This window comes from Argiope bruennichi, chromosome 3, assembly GCF_947563725.1.
Source record: "Argiope bruennichi chromosome 3, qqArgBrue1.1, whole genome shotgun sequence".
Lineage (NCBI taxonomy): Eukaryota > Metazoa > Arthropoda > Arachnida > Araneae > Araneidae > Argiope > Argiope bruennichi.
In genome coordinates, this window is record NC_079153.1 from 114,705,267 (window position 1) to 114,724,643 (window position 19,377).

The window sequence follows — 19,377 nt, forward strand, 5'->3', positions numbered from 1 at the left end:
AAACAGAAAAGCACGATAAAAAATCCGCATAGAAGGGAAACAAAAAAAAGCGAGTGATAATGGAAATTTGACGAGAGTTAATTCTTTCATGTATTATAACGACACTTAATGTGAAAGGATAGGGTGAATTTAAATATCATAAAAATACAAGTTTGGGAATAGAACAAGAAAATTAACTGCGTTAAATAAGAAAAATTGACACATACATTATGATACATCAAACATTTATTTCATACATATTTCTGAAATACATAAAACATTAAAACATCAATGAAATCTCTTTTCAGCTCACAATAATCACAGAAGCGAATGAGAGAAACTAGACTATAGGGGAACTTCACCGCGAACCTGAAAGAAATCTTTTGACTAGAGTTAAAGCCGGATATACATCCGGATATGCGTAAAACGATCAAATACATAATGTTTTTGGAATATATCTACACATTAATACATCAATGAGAGGTCTCTTTTTTTGGGGGGGGGGGGTTCTAATAATTACAGCAACAAATGAGAGAAACTGGATGATGGGTGGGGGGACTTCACCACGACAGTGAAGGAAATCTTTCGATTAGATTTCAATCCCGGTATACACCCAGGCATGCATAAAACGATTCATCAAACACTAATTGGTGGGGAAACGATTAAGTGCATAAAATATGTTTCTGAAATACACCCCACATTACAACATCAAAGAGATAGCTTATTTTTTAGGCAAACAATAATCATAGCAGTAAATGAGAAACTGGGCGATAGGGGAACTTCACCGCGAACCTGGAGAAAATCTTTTGACTAGATTTCAAATCCAGATATGCGTAAAACGATTCATCCCAGACAGATTGGCGGTGAAACGATGAAGTACATAAAGTATCTTTCTGAAATATTAGGGTGTCCCAACAGTTTCTTTCTCATCGCGCTATGAATGGCCTTATCTGACTCTTCTTGTGCAAACATGCAGGTTTATCGATTTGGGACAAGCCTTCCTGTGTACGCACTTGCTTTACGGACAATAGGCCTTCAACTGTCGCAAAGCCAGGACTACACCTCAAAAAAGTTCTTTTGTCCATTTGGTGGAATTGGAAGGGCTAATTTTCTACGATCTCCTTCACCAAGGCGAAACAATGAATTCTACGAAATACTGTCATCAATTGGATCAATTAGTAAATGAAACTGCCAGAATTAATGAACTGACGAGGCGTTGTTTTTCATCAATGACAACGCGGGATCACTTATTGCATTATTCGTAAGAGAGAAGCTCTTACAGTTTGATTGGGATGTTTTACCGCATCCTGCATACTGTCCAGATCTCGCTCCATCTGACTATTACTTTTTTCGGTCCTTAAAAATTATATTCGCGATAAGCGCTTTAAATCTATCAGCGAAATAAATGCGCACCTCGAGGATTATTTCTTGTCCAAAACACAATAATTTTGGAAAGAAGGCATAATGAGGCTTCCTGAGAGATAGAAGAAGGAAACAGAGCAAAAGAATTCTTATATAACAAAATAAGTAATAGCTTAAACAGTAAATATTGTGTATTCATTTCATATTAGAAGTAGGAAAGAAACTTATGGGACTCCTAATATATTACACATTAATACATCGATGAAAGGTCTCTTTTGGGGAGGGGGTTTACAATAATTACAACAACAAATGAAGGAAACTGGGTGATGGGAGGGAGGGGGACTTCACCACGATACTGAAGAAATCCTTTGATTAGATTTCAATCCCGGTATACACCCAAACATGCATAAAACGATTAATCAAACACAAATTGATGGGGAAGCGACTGATGGAGAACCAAAAAAAGTGAGAGATAATGGAAATTTGATGAGAGCAAATTGTTTCATGAGTTATAACTACACTTTATGACAAAGGAGAGGGTAGATTTAACTTTTACAAACAATACAAATTTGTGAATGGGACAAGAAAAAATCTACTGCGTTAGTATGAAAAATTACGTCAAATACATTATGATGCATCTAACATTTATTTCAAATGAAATATCTTTTTTCCAGCTCACAATAATCACAGAAGCAAATGAGAGGAATTTGGCGAGAGGGTAACTTCACGGGAACCTGAAGGAAATCTTTTGACAAGATTTCAAGCTGGATATACATCCAGATATGCATAAAACGATTCATCCGAGACAGATTGGCGGTGAAACGATCAAGTACATAAAGTATGCTTCTGAAATATATGTACGCATTAATATATCGATGAGATGTCTCTTTTCTGGGGGGTGGGGGCTTATAATAATTACAGCAACAAATGAGAGAAACTGGATGATGGGGGTGGGATTTCATCATGGCCCTGAAGGAAATCTTTTGATTAGATTTCAATCCCGGTATAGACCAAGCGAAGCATCAAACGATTCATCAAACACTAATTGGTGGGGAAACGATTAAGTGCATAAAATATGTTTCTGAAATACACCCCACATTACAACATCAAAGAGATAACTTATTTTTTCAGCTCACAGTAATCATAGCAGTAAATGAGAAACTGGGCGATAGGGGAACTTCACTGCGAACTTGGAGGAAATCTTTTGACTAGATTTCAAGCGGGATATACATCCAGATATGCGTTAAACGATTCATCCCAGACAGATTGGCGGTGAAACGGTCAAGTACATAAAGTATGTTTCTGAAATATTAAAACATATGACACATATTAAAACATATTTCTCACATATTAAAACATTGACAAGGTTTTTTTTTTTTTTTTTTTTTTTGGCTTATAGAAATTACAGCAACAAACGAGGGCAAGGGGGTGAGAGGGGAACTTATAATCCACAGCGCTCTTCATCGCGACCCCGAAGGAAATCTTTTGATTAGATTTCATGCCCGGTATACTCTTACAACCACATATGAGTAAATCATAATCGATTCATGAGAGAGAGATTGGTGGGGGAAAGATTATGTACATCATATATGTCTCTGAAATACATCAAACATTAAAACATCGACGAGTTTTTTTTTAGCTCATAAAAATCACAGCAACAAATGAGAGGAACTGGGTGAGAGGGGAGCTTGGAATCCACAGCAGGACACAGCGCTCTTTATAGCGACCCTGAAGGAAATCTTTTGACTAGATTTCATGCCCGGTAAACTCGTATATCCAGATATGAGTAAAACGATTCATGAGAGGCAGATTGGTAGGGAAACGATTAAGTGCATAATATATGTTTCTGAAATACATCACATATTAAAGCATCGATGAGTTTTTTTAGCTCATAAAAATCACAGCAACAAATGAGAGGAACTGGGTGAGACGGGAGCCTGGAATCCATAGCAGAACACAGCGTTTTTTATAGCGACCCTGAAGGAAACCTTTTTCATTAGATTTCATGCCCGGTAAACTCTTATATCCAGATATGAGTAAAACGATTCATGACCGGCAGATTGGTGGGGAAATGATTAAGTGCATAATATATGTTTCTGATATACATCACACATTAAAAGCATCGATGAATTTTTTTAGCTCATAGAAATCACAGCAACAAATGAGAGGAACTGGGTAAGAGGGGAGCCTGGAATCCACAGCAGGACACAGCGTTTTTTTATAGCGACCCTGAAGGAAATCTTTTGAATAGATTTCATGCTCGGTATACTCGTACATCCAGATATGAGTAAAACGACTCATGAGAGATAGATTGGTGGGAAAATCATGAAATACATAAAATTTGTTTCTGAAATACATCACAGAGTCTTTTTTTTTTAGCTCATAATCATCACAGCAACAAGTGAGAGGAAGCGGGTGAGAGGGGATCTTGGAATTCACAACAGAAGACAGCGCTCTTCATTGCGACCTTCAAGGAAATCTTTTGATTAGATTTCAAGTCTTTATACATCCAAATATGCATAAAACGATTCACCAGATACAGACTGGAAGGGGAATGATTAAATACATTACATATACTGCTGAAATACATTACAAATCAAAACATCGTTGAGAGGTTTCTTTTTTTAGCTCATTACAATCACAGCAATAAATGAAAAGGGACCTCATGAAGCCGCAAGGGAAATCCCCGGCTTGGGGAAAGTAGCTACAAGAAGCATGCAGAATCCCGGGAAGTGTCTTCATCGTCGTGCCACTAATAAGGTAGTAATCGACGTTGAAATCGCAGGGCCAGGAGCAGACATTTTTGGAATGGAAAGCACCGTCGAAGTTCAGGACTTTATAGATGCGATCAGTCTTCAAGTTGATCTGCAGGAAAATGCATACAAAGGAATCTCGCAGTAGAAATGGACAATAAGGGGAACTTGGAACACAGCAACAGCCAGGGTTTTCATTACGAACCTAGAAAAAAAAATCGTTTTATTAGATTCATGTCCTGCAGCATATTTCACAAGTGTACATACATCTTCCAACCGGGGACAGTATTCTAATCTTCAACCGATGACAGCAGAATTTTTGTATAACGCAAAAGTACGAATATCTCTCTACATAATGCTAATGTGATGTGAGACAGAAATCGCCCTTATTACTTATTGTCGAATGGCAACAGTCAAAACGTAAACAAAGAGTTAAAGACAAATGTTAAAAACAGCCTTATTGAAGATTTTTACATCTGCACTTAATTCAAACTTTGTTTAAGGAATTGGAAGAGCTGAGAAAAAAATTTTCAGGTGCGAGTTTGCCATTCAGCAAACCACCATTTTCCCAAAAGGGCTTTTGTATCATCTTAAAAATCAAGAAAATTAACTTCTTAATGAAACCAATTTTATTTCCGTCCAATTCTATTCTTTATTTTTAATATACATACACACACTTTGGTTTCAATCTGGAACAATGTTATGATGGAATTCGAACTCATCCATCAAAAGACTCAATCGGGAGCTTTTGCAGGCGTTAAAATTAAGATTTAAAAACTGACTATCCCCAAAGCAGGATGTTCACTTCCACTTTATACATTATTACAATATATTATATACATTATTCAATTCGTATACCAGAAATTTGTAGTAAATTTATTCAATTAAATATCAAATAACACATGCACTTCATATGAATCGTTTCACTGCATGAAAGGTAAATAAACTGGTGAAGCTGGTCACCAAAAACGGCTAGTTTAAACAAATGCTGAGTTTCAAAACCTTTGCGATGTCTGCTGCAATTCAAAAGTAAGCCGGATGGTTCCATTTTATGATTCATTTCGAATAAAAGACTGTTAAATCATTTAAGAACTGCTGTAAAAACAAATAAATATTTACTCTTTTCTTTCATCAATTTCTTTATCTTGATATATTTTTTTTAAAAATTTAATTAATTTTATATGACAAAATAAAAAGAATTGTGATCAGAATAATGATATATAAAATATCTCAACAATCTCAAGAGTTTTTTTTTTTTTTTTTACTTCCTATATTGAAAATTAGGAAGCATAACTGATCACACTGAATTCAAGAAAATACTTTGACTTGATGTTTTTTGGAGAAAAAAAAAATTTAAAGGTTTTTTTTTTTTTTTTTTTGTCTTTATTAAAGCACGTAAAAATGAAAGGCAATATTTCTGTTGATTAGGCATTTTAAAAGAAGTGTGTCATAAAAAAAGTTTGGAGATTAAAGTACAATTAGTTTGTCAGTTCTATGGTCTTTGACTTGCCATAGAAGATAAAACCTTCTCGCATCGATTTATTAATGATGATCTTAAGTCTTTTATTAAGCAGATAAGAAAAGATACAAAACTTTGATTTTAGCCAAATCATATTATTATTTTTTTCTAATGTTTTTATTATTTCATCATTTGTTTTGTTTCAAATTAATGAACTCTTCCCTGGATGCAACTGAAGGCCCCGGTCGGTGGCCAATGAACTGCAATAAAGCTCTAAAGAAATTTCACCCACTTTAAGCCAAAACTCTTCCCCGAATGCAGCTGAAGTCCCCGGTCGGTGGCCAATGAACTGCAATAAATCTCTAAAGAAATTTCACCCACTTTAAGCCAAAACTCTTCCCTGAATGCAACTGAAGGCCCCGGTCGGTGGCCAATGAACTGCAATAAACCTCTAAAGAGACGACGATCTTAAATCTTATTCATTCTTAAATCAGTGCCTTATTATAGTTGTTATGCAATTTATTTATTCCAGTAGGGAAGTCTTTCCCATATTTAATATAATGCTTATTATTAGAATACCAAACAAAGTTAATGTCTCTTTAGAATATGTTAAAGTTATAAAAATAATTTATCATGATTTAAAAAGTTTGATTATTTAGCTAAGATGTTAAAAATTTACCTTGTATATTATTAGGTATTTTCGATTTAAATCAACATAAAATGTATTATTAATACGCTATTAGATCAACGCTATGATGGAACATGAAGTCTCAAACGAAATTGTAGCGTAATTGTTTTAGAATCGATATCTCGGATTGCATTCACAAAACCAGCGGGAGTGGTCTCTCCAAAACTTTCTCGCATACTCTCTAATAAACTTGCCATGCCAGAGAACGCCTTACATGGCACTGACGTACAATAGTTATGCAATATTAACTTTTGGCGTCAATTTAGAATTTTCATTGAATTTTTCGTGTCATCCTTGGTGAGTTTTATGGTGATTAATCTCTGGCATGCCATTAATAGTAACCAAAAAACTGAATTTGTATTTTAAACTTTTTTTTTTTCAAAACTGATTGAAATAAAAATTTGATGCTGAATTTCACTTGTAGTCACACAATCCTATGCCAAATTTGATACATTTAAGTCCCTCCTTTTTCCAGTTATCGCGTTTACGTGTTTCTGAGAATACAGACCGACAGACGGTCGATTCCTGGTTGGATTTGGTTCAAAATTTGATAGGTGTCTACACTATAAATATTACATTTGTGTACCAAATTTTATCTATCTAGTTCTTCTTGTTTTGTAATTACCGTGTTAACTCATATTTGAAAGCCGCTCAGATTTCCTCTGAACAGAGTTTACACAAAATTTGATAGAAATCTGCAAATTTGATGCAAAAATCGTATGCCAAATTTCAACTGTCCAGCTCAAAGCGATTTTTGAGTTATCTTTGTCACAGACAGACAGACGGACGGACATATTCCAAAAATGTGTTTTTGGAATTCAGGGAAGTCGAAAACATAGGAATTTGTCAAAATTTTGGGTTCTAATTTTTTTTTTTTTTTTTTTTTGACAATTATTATACTTTTTCTATAATACGTATACGAGAAAGTAAAAATTCAGGGGAAAAAACCGACTAAAAAAAATAATACGATAGAATTTCTTCTTTCAAAATCAAAGCCTTCGCCCTTTCGAATACCCATCTGTAATATAATTGATTGAAATTAAGAATACCCCAGTTGCAAGATGATGAAATATTCTGACCGGTGTACATCCTTATTTGCGTTAAAAACGATTCATTAGAAACAGAATGTAGGAGAAACAATCAAGTACATAAAATATGTTTCAAAAATACATTACAGATCGAAATGCCAATGAGAGGCATCCATTTTCCAGTTCTTTATATTCGCTCAAACTCATTGCAGGGCGTCCGCATGTAGCCAAAACAGAAATCTCCGCCTTCGGGCATTTGAGCGCAATACTTCGACGAAGCCTGCAGAATCTCGGTGAGTGTTTTCACCATGGTGTCACTGACACGAAAATGTTCGACGTTCGAACGCTGGCGCCATTCGCGGACATATTCGGAACTGGGAGTCCCGAGGTAGTACATTATTTGGTGCACCGGCTCCATCTTCATGTCGATCTCCGCGGGAATGTTTTCAATGGAATCTTCCAGTAGGAACTGACCCATAGTGGACCTTAGAACATTTACCAGGAGACAGCGGGATTCACCAGGAACCTGAAAAAAATAGTTTTATTAGATTCAAGCAACATAAACATACATTAATTAGTTATACGAGTCATTTGAAATAGATTGTCGGAGAAATGATTAAGCACACAAAGTATATTGATAGAGTCTTGATCGTGTACACATACAGACAGGGTGGTTATAATTAAAGTTCCACTTTGAAATGGTCAAAGGAAAACTACTGGACCAAATGTTATCAAACTTGGTAACAGTTTAAAGAAGGTCATAGAAATTTCTTTTCCCGCTAAAAACAACCACTAGGGAAGAAATGGCGTTGTATGCAATATTGTTAAGCAAAATAGGACATGAAGGAAGACATCGGTTTAAAGTGTGTTTAATCGTTTCTGAAACATGTTACAAAGCATGTTCAATGTGGTGTCCACCATTTTCTGAAACCAAGTAAAATCGCATTACTGCACTCTCAACAATAGTCTTAGCATATCAGGAGGAATTAGCATACATGTCAGAATATCGCATCTTTCAGTTCCGCCAAATTGTTCAGAATATCACCATAAACAGTGCTTTTTGAGATAACACATTGAACATGCTTTGCAAACACATTTCAGAAATGATTAAACTCATTTTAAACCGATGTCTTCATGTTCTATTTTGTTTAACAATATTGCATACAGCTCCATTTTTTCCCCTGGTAGAGAGTTTTTGAACTTTTTTTCTCGGAAAAGAAATTCCCATGTCCTTCTTTAAACTATTACCAAGTTTGATAACATTTGGTACAGTAGTTTTCCTTTTATGACCATTTCAAAGTGGAACTTTAATTATAACCACCCTGTATCTTTCGCGATGTTGCCACATAAAATAAGCAATTAGCAATATTTCTCCAGCATTGTGTTTAGATTGAAGGGATTCCGACTCCAATTCTGCTGATGTATTTCATGTTGCCAATCACTTCTCCGATATTTTGCTGCTGTGCTCAGCGGGTTTTTTTAACCCTAAAATTTATTCGTACCTATTTGGCATTACATACATCAGCGGATTCGAAAAGCGAATAGATTAACACTTCACCAACCGTTGCGATGAATTATTCACGCGTTCTGACATCACAACCAAACAGGACAGTACCGTTTTGAACAGCAAACTCTCAAAAGACTTTTAACTGATCCCAACGAAATGGAATCTTGAGCAAACAAATAGGAATTCATAATATAAATAAGCCAGTTTTGGTTCTATTAATAAACTAAAAATACCCTGCTAAAGACCCCAGTCCCATAGTACCACCTCAATCTGATCTTAATGGCTATATATGACGTATGTGCTGGTCTTAATGACTTTACCACATCGACGATTATCAAGTTTTCACTCGAGAGTAGAAAGCAATTCAAAGAACTATTCTAAAAAGCTAAATTAATGTTAAACTTTAGAACGTGATATTTCAATTTTTTATGAAATTAATATGATTTTCTTTTCTTTCTAGAGCTCGGTGGTTTAATGTAATGATACAGAAGTTGCATGATGAAATATAAAGAAAAGGTATTTTAAATGAACTAGCTAGAAAGTTACATCAGTTTCCAATAGAAAAGAGTCCTTTTTCAAAAAAAAATTATGCAGTTTTTTAAATGCAATTTATCAAAAAAATTTTCAAGACTTACTTTGTTTTTATGTTGTAATTCGCAATCTGAGACTTCAAAGAACGTTAATGCTCAACTTGTTTATATCTTTAACAGTAAAGTTCCTTAAATTAGGACAGCTCATTCCTTAATTAGATTTCTTGTGTTTAGAGAAGAGCCTTAATAGCATGATTACGATAAAGAAAAAAAAACACGATAAAAAAAAAGAGAGAAAGTTTTCAAATGACAATTATTATGCTTTCCACAAGTATGACCCACAACTAAGGATCACACACAAAAGAGTTCAAGAGCTTTTTGACTTGAATGTTTTTGTTGGAGTGGATGGCAACATGAAATGAGTGACAGAGAGGATAAGGATGGAATCTTTTCACAATAACAATTCTTTAAAATATTTTCAATGAATAATAATTTTAAATAAATGAATAATAAATAATAATTTAAATAAATTTAATATTTAATATAACTTGATTCCTGAGAGAAAAAAAAAAGCAAACAAAAACTTTCAGGGAAAATTATATATATATATATAGTGGTTAAAAACTATACTAGGAACTATATAGTGGTTATAAATTATAATCTAGGAATTATAATTGTGATATAATTTCAACAGTGAAACAACATTTAGTTTGCGGATATTATTCTATATTTAAAAAAGATTTTTTTTCTCCCTTTAGATCCCTGATTATTTTTTTTTCTTACTTTCTTTTAGCATCAACATATTTAGGATGGCCATAATTTCTGCTATTTGAATTTCCCTGACTTCTCCAGGTTTTTTAAGAAATTTTCTTGACTTTTTTTTTTGTATGTATTTAATATCCTCAAAATTAAGTTGCCTTTTCTTTCTTTTCTTTATTTACTGCTTAATTTGTATTTAACTTTGCATGAAAAATTGTTCTACTCTTTTAACTAAAATCAATGTGAAATAAAATTAAATGCTGTGAAAACAAAACAACAAAAAAAAAAAAAAAAAAATCAAATTCAGGTACTGAACTTCAAATAAGCTTCAATTATGTAAAATACCTCCATTTTTTTTTTTTTTTTTTTTTTGCATATATATTAACCAATATAAGAAGATGTATGCTCATCTACACCAACTTTTAACCAACCTACCCTATATTATAACTGCTTGTTCAGATTTACTCATAAAAGTTACAAAGACACATGCACATTGGCAGAATGCTTAAGAATGAAATAATTTGTTTCCTTCCAGTGTGTTCTTGCCTACCCATACTGTTTACCAACAAACAAATCAGAAGTATACAATAATTCTATTAACAGAAAAAAAAAAAAAAATTGAAAATACAAAATGAAATTATTGTATCAAAATAAGAAAAATTATTTACAATGATATCAAGCATAGCCAGTGTTAAAAGTATTTTAGGTGTATAAATTTAAGAAAGCAGATACGAATTTTGTAAATTTTTGTAGCAATTGGTTTCATATCAAAATGTAAATAAAAAATACTATTCTTCCCTTAAAAAAAAATTTTTTTTTAAGTAATTACAAGTGAAATGTTTACATATAACATATAAAACAAATTATTTTCTTATGCTTAACACTATTTTTAAACTATAGAGCATTTGTTGAAAGTATGGGATATTTTAAACAAACACAAAATAATAATAAAATGCCCAGAGAAAATTTTAGCAATAAATCCATTCCAGGTCGTCCATATGAAAATTTAGCAAAATATTCGTATTCATAGCGTTTGAAAAAAAAGAAAGATGTTTTATGAAAATATTAGCAAAAACATCTGGTACTTTATAATTTAACAAAAATATATCCGAGAAGCGGAAAAAATATTTAATTTCTGTAAAATGCTTATTTAATTACAATTCCAGCTTTGAATATTAATACTCAAATTTATGTTTTCATTATGCATAATACATTCGCCTTGATGTTCAAAGGAAAAATTATTTTATATATATAATGTAAACATAATAATTTTTAAAGCAAATGACAGGTTTGACGATAGAGAAGACACTTTGGATTTTTAAATTCTTTTAATCCATCCAGGAAAGGCATAACTTATTTACAAGAGGAGACGCGGTCAAGGCATGTCCACCACAGTGCAGATTAATAAAAAATTTACAGTTTTAGAATAAATTTCCCTGAGTGTTCCCAATCTCCTGGTTGGCTGAGCACCCTGAAAATGTGTACTGTAGCTCAAAACATTAATATAGAGAAAAGAGTTATAATATTTAAATTAATTATATTAATATGTACTAAAATTAAGTAAATTCCATGTAAAATCATGGCAAGTGGAAGTAATAAAAAAAAATGATCAACGATTAAAGTAAATAATGACAAAAGATCATTCTAACACTAGTGCACCACTGAGCATGAGTTAAAAACAGACAGAAAATAAGACCATTCCTGAAATGATGAATGTGGGAAATGATTAGCTGTCTTGGAAAGGATTCATATTATCAATTACAAAACAATAAATGTCTCACACTTAAATTTCAAACAATAATAATGAATATTGGATTTAAAAAAACCCTGGAGATTAAATAATTACATTAAAAAAACGTGATAACACAGCATATATTTAAAAATTGACTTTTGATAATTTCTAACAAATAGAAACAAACTATCATCCAGTAAAATTGGTATCATTAAGATAATAATCTATTTTTAAGTTGGTGATCTGAGAAAATTATTCGAACCAAAATGATAAATAAACATTGCTGCAAATCATATTTTAAAATATTCTTTTTAAAATTGCAACAAAGAAACAAAAACACACAAATATATATATGTATATATATTTGCTTTTAATTAATTGTGAAAATGATCATTGAAATGATAGCTTTATTGTGAATGGGATTTTGAATAGAATTTTCTGGACTTAAAAATATTCTGGACTTTTTATAATCAAATGTACAATAGAATTTTGCACATTTGAGTATAAAAAATCTAGAATATTTTGTCATCAGAAATTGGCAAAACACCACTTCATTTTAACTGAATCTTCACATCTGGCATTGATAATAATGTTAAGAGACTGTAAGAATAAATAAATTATCATAATTTAAAAATGATGGAGATTTCAACTTCTAGACTGAAGCATTGTAGAATAATGTTTTAGGCTTGATTATATTACCCATAGTATTCAGTGCATATCACTTTTTACATCATGCAATTTACAGAAATAACAGCAATTTACAGAAATATCAATAAACTGAAAAATATATTCTTATTTTTATTTAGTCATATGAGTTATTAAAAGACACTAATTATTTCCAATTTTGTTGCACACAATTATTTAAAGAGGATTTTCAAAATTGTGTTTAAAACTAATTAAGAAAATTCTCAAAAATTAAAAAAAAAATTATACAGAAATAAAATTGGATGATTGGAGCTAGTTCTGAAAATGATTTTTATATGATATAATCAAATTTATTGAAAAAAAAAACTTTAAAATTTTGAATCAATTTAAAGCTATTAAAATTTTAAATATGTAATTAATTCCATTTCTTTAAACTAGCCTTCTTTTCTTTAGTTCATTTAACATTCATATTACCCAAGAAATAATTATGCATCAAATTTTATAGCTCTGTGGTCCAAAAATCTTCCTAGTAGCACATTTGAAATAATTTTGCACCTGGAATTTATAGAAAGTATACCACAGAGAAACATTACATCTAAATTTCTTTGTTTTGTGGCTCTTGGAACACAATTAATTTTTACATCATCAAATCATTTGGTTTGATTTTTTGGGTTCCATGTCAATGTAATGAAGGTTTATTGTTCAGAAAGAATTTCATCATTAAATAACCACTTTTCTTCCAAGGGTTTTCAGTTACAAGATTCCCCTTATGTTATTTAAAGCTGAATTACAATGAAAATTTTAAAGAATCTGAAAATTCTCAAAAGTAAAAAAAATCAGCAACTCTGGGTAAAAATATTTTTTTTAATATTAAAAAAATTAATTTATTTATTCTGTATATACATACCATAAATAAACATGTATTTGAGATTTGTAAACTGGCAAACTGTTTTCTTTTTTTTTCCACCATTCACAAATTTTTCGTGTAAATAAAATTGAATGAAATGAAAACAAATGAATGAAAATGAAAACAAAATATTATTGAATAAAATGTATTGTTATTAAAATTTTAAATTAAATACTGATTTAAAATGATAACAATAAATATAAAATACTATACTATAAGAAGAAAATTATAAAAATTAAATAACTTGGTATACAATTAAAACTTTTCAAAAAAAGAACGAGATTAAGTTTCAAGATTGTGACTTAAATATAAAGATCTACTTGTAATATGAGCAACATTTCTCTTGGCACAGAAATTAAAAATATAAATTTATCAGACATTCTTCTTGAATAGAATCACACATATATTGTAAATAGATATTTCTACACATATAATTCATATACTGTTGATCATAATCTTGTAATGTTATCAATTGAATACCATTTTAATTATCATACCATTGTTTATAATTGAAATTATTTATGAACTAATAAACTTTATTTCTATTTACTGTCATTTTTTTCTAGCATAACTGCAATTCTTGGAGCAGTTTAAAAAAAATATAAAACAAAAATTATTTTTTTAATCAAGTAAATAGTAAGAATTGAAATTGCAAAAACCAAAGCAAACAAACCAATACTGCATAAGAAAAAAATATATAAATTACAGAATCAAAGAATGCATCTTTGCAATATTTTGTGGATACAAAACAAAACCTTTTGCTAACATCTTGGGTTGATGAAAAAATTTGTAAAGCTTTGGATGCAAATGATAAAGATTATAGATATTCAGTTTATGTTTTCTAGCATCTAAGGCTGTTAGATATAATCTATTAGATACTAGTATATAATCTGTTAGAAGATAAAAATAAAAAGGATCTATTCATTGGTCCAGATATAAGGACTAACAAGGAATAAAAATAATTAAACAAAGAATTTAAAAAAATTGAGGAAATAATGAAAAGACTAAGAAAAATATGTGGGTTAGTTTCAAAAACATCACTCAGAATTTTTTTATGGAATTATAAGGATCCTAAGTATACAATAATCTGAATAAAGAGAAAAGCAACAAAACATGAAAGATTAGCCAGTAACGTGACATTAAGAATAGATTATTTGTATTCCTAATTTTAGCACTTACCTGTACTGAATGAGAAACAGGATTAGAAATTAATTGAATGAAAAAATCATAACAAAGACATTGGAATTTAAATATGAAGGCAAATAACTGTTGAGATTAAAAAAGAAAGAAAAAAAAATACTTAACGGGTTTTAAAATCTGAAGAACAAAAGCATTCATTTAAAAGAAAAGTAACATAGTTTTGTGAAATTTTCAGAACCCATTTTCTTTTCAGAAATATATGTCTTTGTTGTTATTTAATAATTTCTTTTAAAAAAATCTTTGTAAGTTAAATTCATTAAAATAATGAATGCTTTATAAAAAGTACATATGAAAAATTTATAATTTATGAATCATAAAAAAGTCTTCCAGTGATACACAAAAATGGATATTTTGAAATTGGCATAACAAACAGCACATAAAGTACATAACTTAATGAAATCCTTAGATTAAAATTTAATTTAGCAGATCTGTTTAATATATACTTAACCTTAAAATAAAACTAAATGAAAATAATACTTACTTTGCTTTGGAGGCAAATATAAGCTGGTAGTGGTGCAGATTTATTTATCTTCACCAAAGTCCAGAATGATAGCAATGTTATTTGGCGTGCATATTCCAAATGGTCATGATTTTTAGAGGCATCTATGAGAATCAATTTGTTAAAATAAAGCCCCATGAATGGAATAGAGGATGTTTCAGCAGTCAGACTATCTCTGCATGATTCGCATACATTAACAGCTTTGGGGTCATACAAGTATTCATTTTTATCATCATCAGAACACTTGTAATCATCAAAGCCATGATGTGTGCAACTTTTGACTGAAGAATCAGCTTGTTTCAAACTGGAAGAATCCACATTTGGGTGATCAGAACTGTTCAAAACTTGTGCATTTAGTTCAGATTTGTTTTTGACACCAGATGATTTATTTGAGCAATCAATGTTTGATGAAACATTTGGGCAATCAGAACTTAGATCGGTGGTACAGTCAGCATTCTGATTAACAGCATCCTGACTATAACAGCATTTTTTATCCAGAGTGGCTGAACTTTTACAGCTAATATCTGAATTTGGTCTAGGATTTAAATGAAAGGAAGTTTCGTCCGCATAAAGAATCCGCGAAGATGGTTGAGGTATTGATGGTGGATCATCCACATGGCGAGTCCATCCCTCGAAAAAGTCAGCATCGCTGCACACAGGTTTTTCGGGCAAGCCAACTCCACAACCGCACAGCAATCTCAAAAGTACACGGTTTTTAAAACACTCTTTAAAACAATGTTTTATGTCAGATTTTAGCTCTGTATCTCGTTTATATATCTCGTTATATACTTTCACACGAAAGCTAAATTCTGCGAAACGGTGGCCAGCTGGTGTCAATTTTGTCTGGTATTTAATAGTCGAATCTGAATTCACAATACTGGAAACATAATCGGACTCAAATAATATTGACGTAGGAATGAAAATATCCTTCGGCGATTTGATTTTTATTTCTTTAATGATTTCATCATTCTTAAGCAGCAGTAGCTTCAATTCGGATTTAAAACATTGTACTTGAATCGTATCAAAAGAATTAGAATCACCGACATATCGAATATAACCATAAGTACAAGAGAACCTGGGCTGAATACGTATAGCAATTAACAACATTCTTCAAACGAGCGTTAAACTGAAACCAGAATGAGTTGAAGCTATTCTGGATGCTATCCTCTCTTTCTCCGCATCCAGCAATGCAGATTGTTATGCAACCCACACTCTATGATGCTGATGCTACCTGTGGATGCGCTGTCACTTGAATGCCGGCAGGTTACAGTTACAGAAGATTTCAAAAGAAGTTTTTTTTTCAACGAAGATTTTTTACGTATTTACCTGTAAATGTTTTATTTTAAGTTTTAAACTGTCACCAGTCAGTTATATTTTTTTAACGGAGTGAAATTTTTTAAATATATAATAATTCTTTTGTATGTACGGTTAAGGAATAAATGAAAACAGAAAAAAAAGGCAAAATTTTCCTATTTAGGTCAAAAATATTTCTACAGATGGCGCCACAAGCTCAGCAATACATATTTGAAACCCATCGCTCTATTTGAATATTTCTATGACCAAATACAAAAGGTATCTTATCTATAATTAGTGTTCTTTTTTATTTTAAGTCAGTAAGAATTATTTTCTAGTCATAATCTGTTTGAAATTGTACAATATCTAAAAAATAATTTAGAGAAAAATCCAATTCACATACATAAATTATTTATAGTTAAGATTTTAATCATAATCTTAGCAACGATAAAAAAAGAAAGAAAAAATACCAAGCATTGTGAATAATATAATTGGTTAGAAGAATTATAACTTTTCAAAAAACTAATTTATTAATAGTCAACAGCTATGTTATGAATATATGCCAGGCTGCGAAATGCAAAGTATATTGGTAAAATATGCCTTTTCTTGTTTAAAAGTCTCCCAGCAAATAAAAATCTTAATGAAACCAGTAGGAGTGATTTCTCTAATAAAAATGCAGTGTTAACAGCTTTCAATTATGATTCTTGCTACAAATTTGAGCAACATAAATGCTCAGATTTAGATTTTTATTTTCAGAGTCCCAAACATTAATATTCATTTTGCTTCTATTCTAATGAAGAAAACCTATTAGGCATTTGGATACCCCCTCCCTTTTTTGGCCAAATAAAACCAAGTTTCATACGGAATGAAAATTTCAGAGACAAAATAATACATCAAATTTCTTTTTTTTTATATTGCTTATTCCTCCCTGGATTGAATACCTATTTAAACAAAGTTCAAAATATCGGGGAAAGAGAGGTGCGGTAGCTTCTGAGAGTAAAGACCCTGTGCACCCGATGGCAGAAGTCTGACTTTAGCTCATATGAAGATGACATTCATTTGTACAACCCTTTTTTACAAGGGGGCTCTTTCACACATAGAGCACAAGATAAGGAACAACCATGCCCGAACCAGGACTCGAAACCGGGACGCCCAAATAATGGGGAAGACGCGCTACCCCTAAGCCAGAACGTGTGATCAAATTTTTTTAAAACCATGTTATTGTGCTTTTGGGATATTATATTTACAAGCATGAGAATGTAAGACCACCTATGTAGCACTTCCTGTTGCACAATATTATACAATATTGTGTATTAAATAAAATAATTTAATATTGAACAATATTATGCAATATTGCGAATATTGTTTGATATCATACAATATTGTACATTATGTATATATATGTGCTACTAGTGGATAGATGGTGAGCCTCTTATTGAATTTGTTTAAAATTTAATATGAATCTATAATTTAGAAACTAAATCTGTGTACCATGTATCATCCATCTAAATCTGTAGGTTCCGCTGTTATCAAGTTCGTATAGTACTCGGGTAACAGACTCCTATGGATGGATTTCGTCCAAAATTTGGCAGCCATCTACAAATTTGGTGTAAAGGCCACATTTCGAATTTCATATGTCTAACTCAAAGCATTTTCGGATTATCGTGTTCACAGTGAGATAGACAGACATAGTTTTAAAAACGTATTTTTCGAGCACATCGATGTTCTAATCTTTATATATTTTATATACAAAAAAGAACAGTAATTTTTTAAAAAAATTAACAATTCAATTTTTTTTTTTTTTTTTTGAGATTATCGTGAAGCAATAACTTTACTTAGATATTTTTATGGTACCATTTTTATACAGACAAAATTTGCAGAATTAATTATTTTGCTTAGTGATTTATATTTTTGTTTGTTTTGACCAACTTAGATGTATATAAGCCCAAACAAATGTTCGCACGGAGCATTCAAGAAATATCCAATTCCATTTCGTTGGTGAAATAAATGTCAAACTTGATGTTACTGCTTACTTTGTTTTCATTTTTTATTTTTTTGAAAATAATTTCATATAAAGAAATTGCATTTTATCTAAGAATTGCCAGATGAAAGAATGTTCACAAGTACATCTACATCAAAATTTCAAAAAGAAGAATCTAATTTGAAAGCTTCAATAGAATTTATATGAATTATAAATTCTATAATTATATATATTATATATATTTTCCTTATATGAACGTTCCGTTTTAAAGCAACACTAGGGTTATTTCGGGACAGACCTCGTAATTTTAAACCGTGGTCAGGTGAAGATGACGATATCTGAGATTTCATCCTCATCATCTGGACTCACATCAACTGGAGGGCATTTGGTCCCAAGAGCGTGCACCAGGCTCGCTTACACGGTGGTTCTTAGGTGAAATCAGGTCTCTAACCTGAAACCCTCCGCTTCCGAAGCCGAGACCTTATCACCAGGCTACCGTGGTCCAATTTTCAATATAAGAAAATTTATTTGATCATTGTATTGATTAGTGAAATGTATTCTTAAATCATTTTATTAATTATCAATATTAAAAAACTTAAAAATATATGAGGAAGGGAGATTTAGTGCGGTGTCATCATTCCCTGTCGTTCTATCGAGGACTGATTTTTTATAAGAATTCTTGGATGTACGAATGCAGTACCAACAGAAGCCTAAGTAAGAAAGAAACTTTATTTGAATATGTGAATATATATATATGTCTCTTAACATATCTTGAAAAGCAACGTTTGATATCTTGGCAACAGAAATACTTTAATTGTAATTCTAATCAATGGAGATAATATTAATAATTCTACAGGTATTTTAGAAGCGATAGGAAAATCAGCACAGATCTTGATGACATAGAAATCTTAATAATTTTATTAGCTATTTCAATTTCCTTCAAACATTATAAAATGTTGTTTTTATATAATAAATTTAAAACATACAGTTTTATTTTCACCGAGAAGTGGTTTTCAAAATTTTATTTATATTTGCCTAATTTTAAAAATAAACTC

General features: G+C 31.2%; 1 protein-coding gene across 1 annotated transcript; it reads right to left on the minus strand.

Moving 5' to 3' along the window:
• Nucleotides 1-281: 281 nt before the first annotated feature.
• Nucleotides 282-16,245, minus strand: LOC129963951 (uncharacterized). Its single transcript, XM_056078572.1, has 3 exons — nt 15,031-16,245; nt 7,417-7,795; nt 282-4,299 (listed from the first exon to the last, which is right to left on the minus strand). Exons 1-2 carry the CDS (start codon nt 16,153-16,155, stop codon nt 7,457-7,459), a joined length of 1,464 nt encoding a protein of 487 aa, XP_055934547.1. The 5' UTR covers nt 16,156-16,245; the 3' UTR covers nt 282-4,299; nt 7,417-7,456.
• Between the last annotated feature and the right edge of the window lie 3,132 nt (nt 16,246-19,377).

Coding starts and splice junctions, on each gene's coding strand:
- LOC129963951 (XM_056078572.1), bottom strand. CDS start 16,155: ATGTTGTTAATTGCTATACGTATTCAGCCCAGGTTCTCTTGTACTTAT. Junction 7,796..15,030: donor ATATTTGCCTCCAAAGCAAA/GTAAGTATTATT, acceptor TATTTTTTTCAG/GTTCCTGGTGAATCCCGCTG.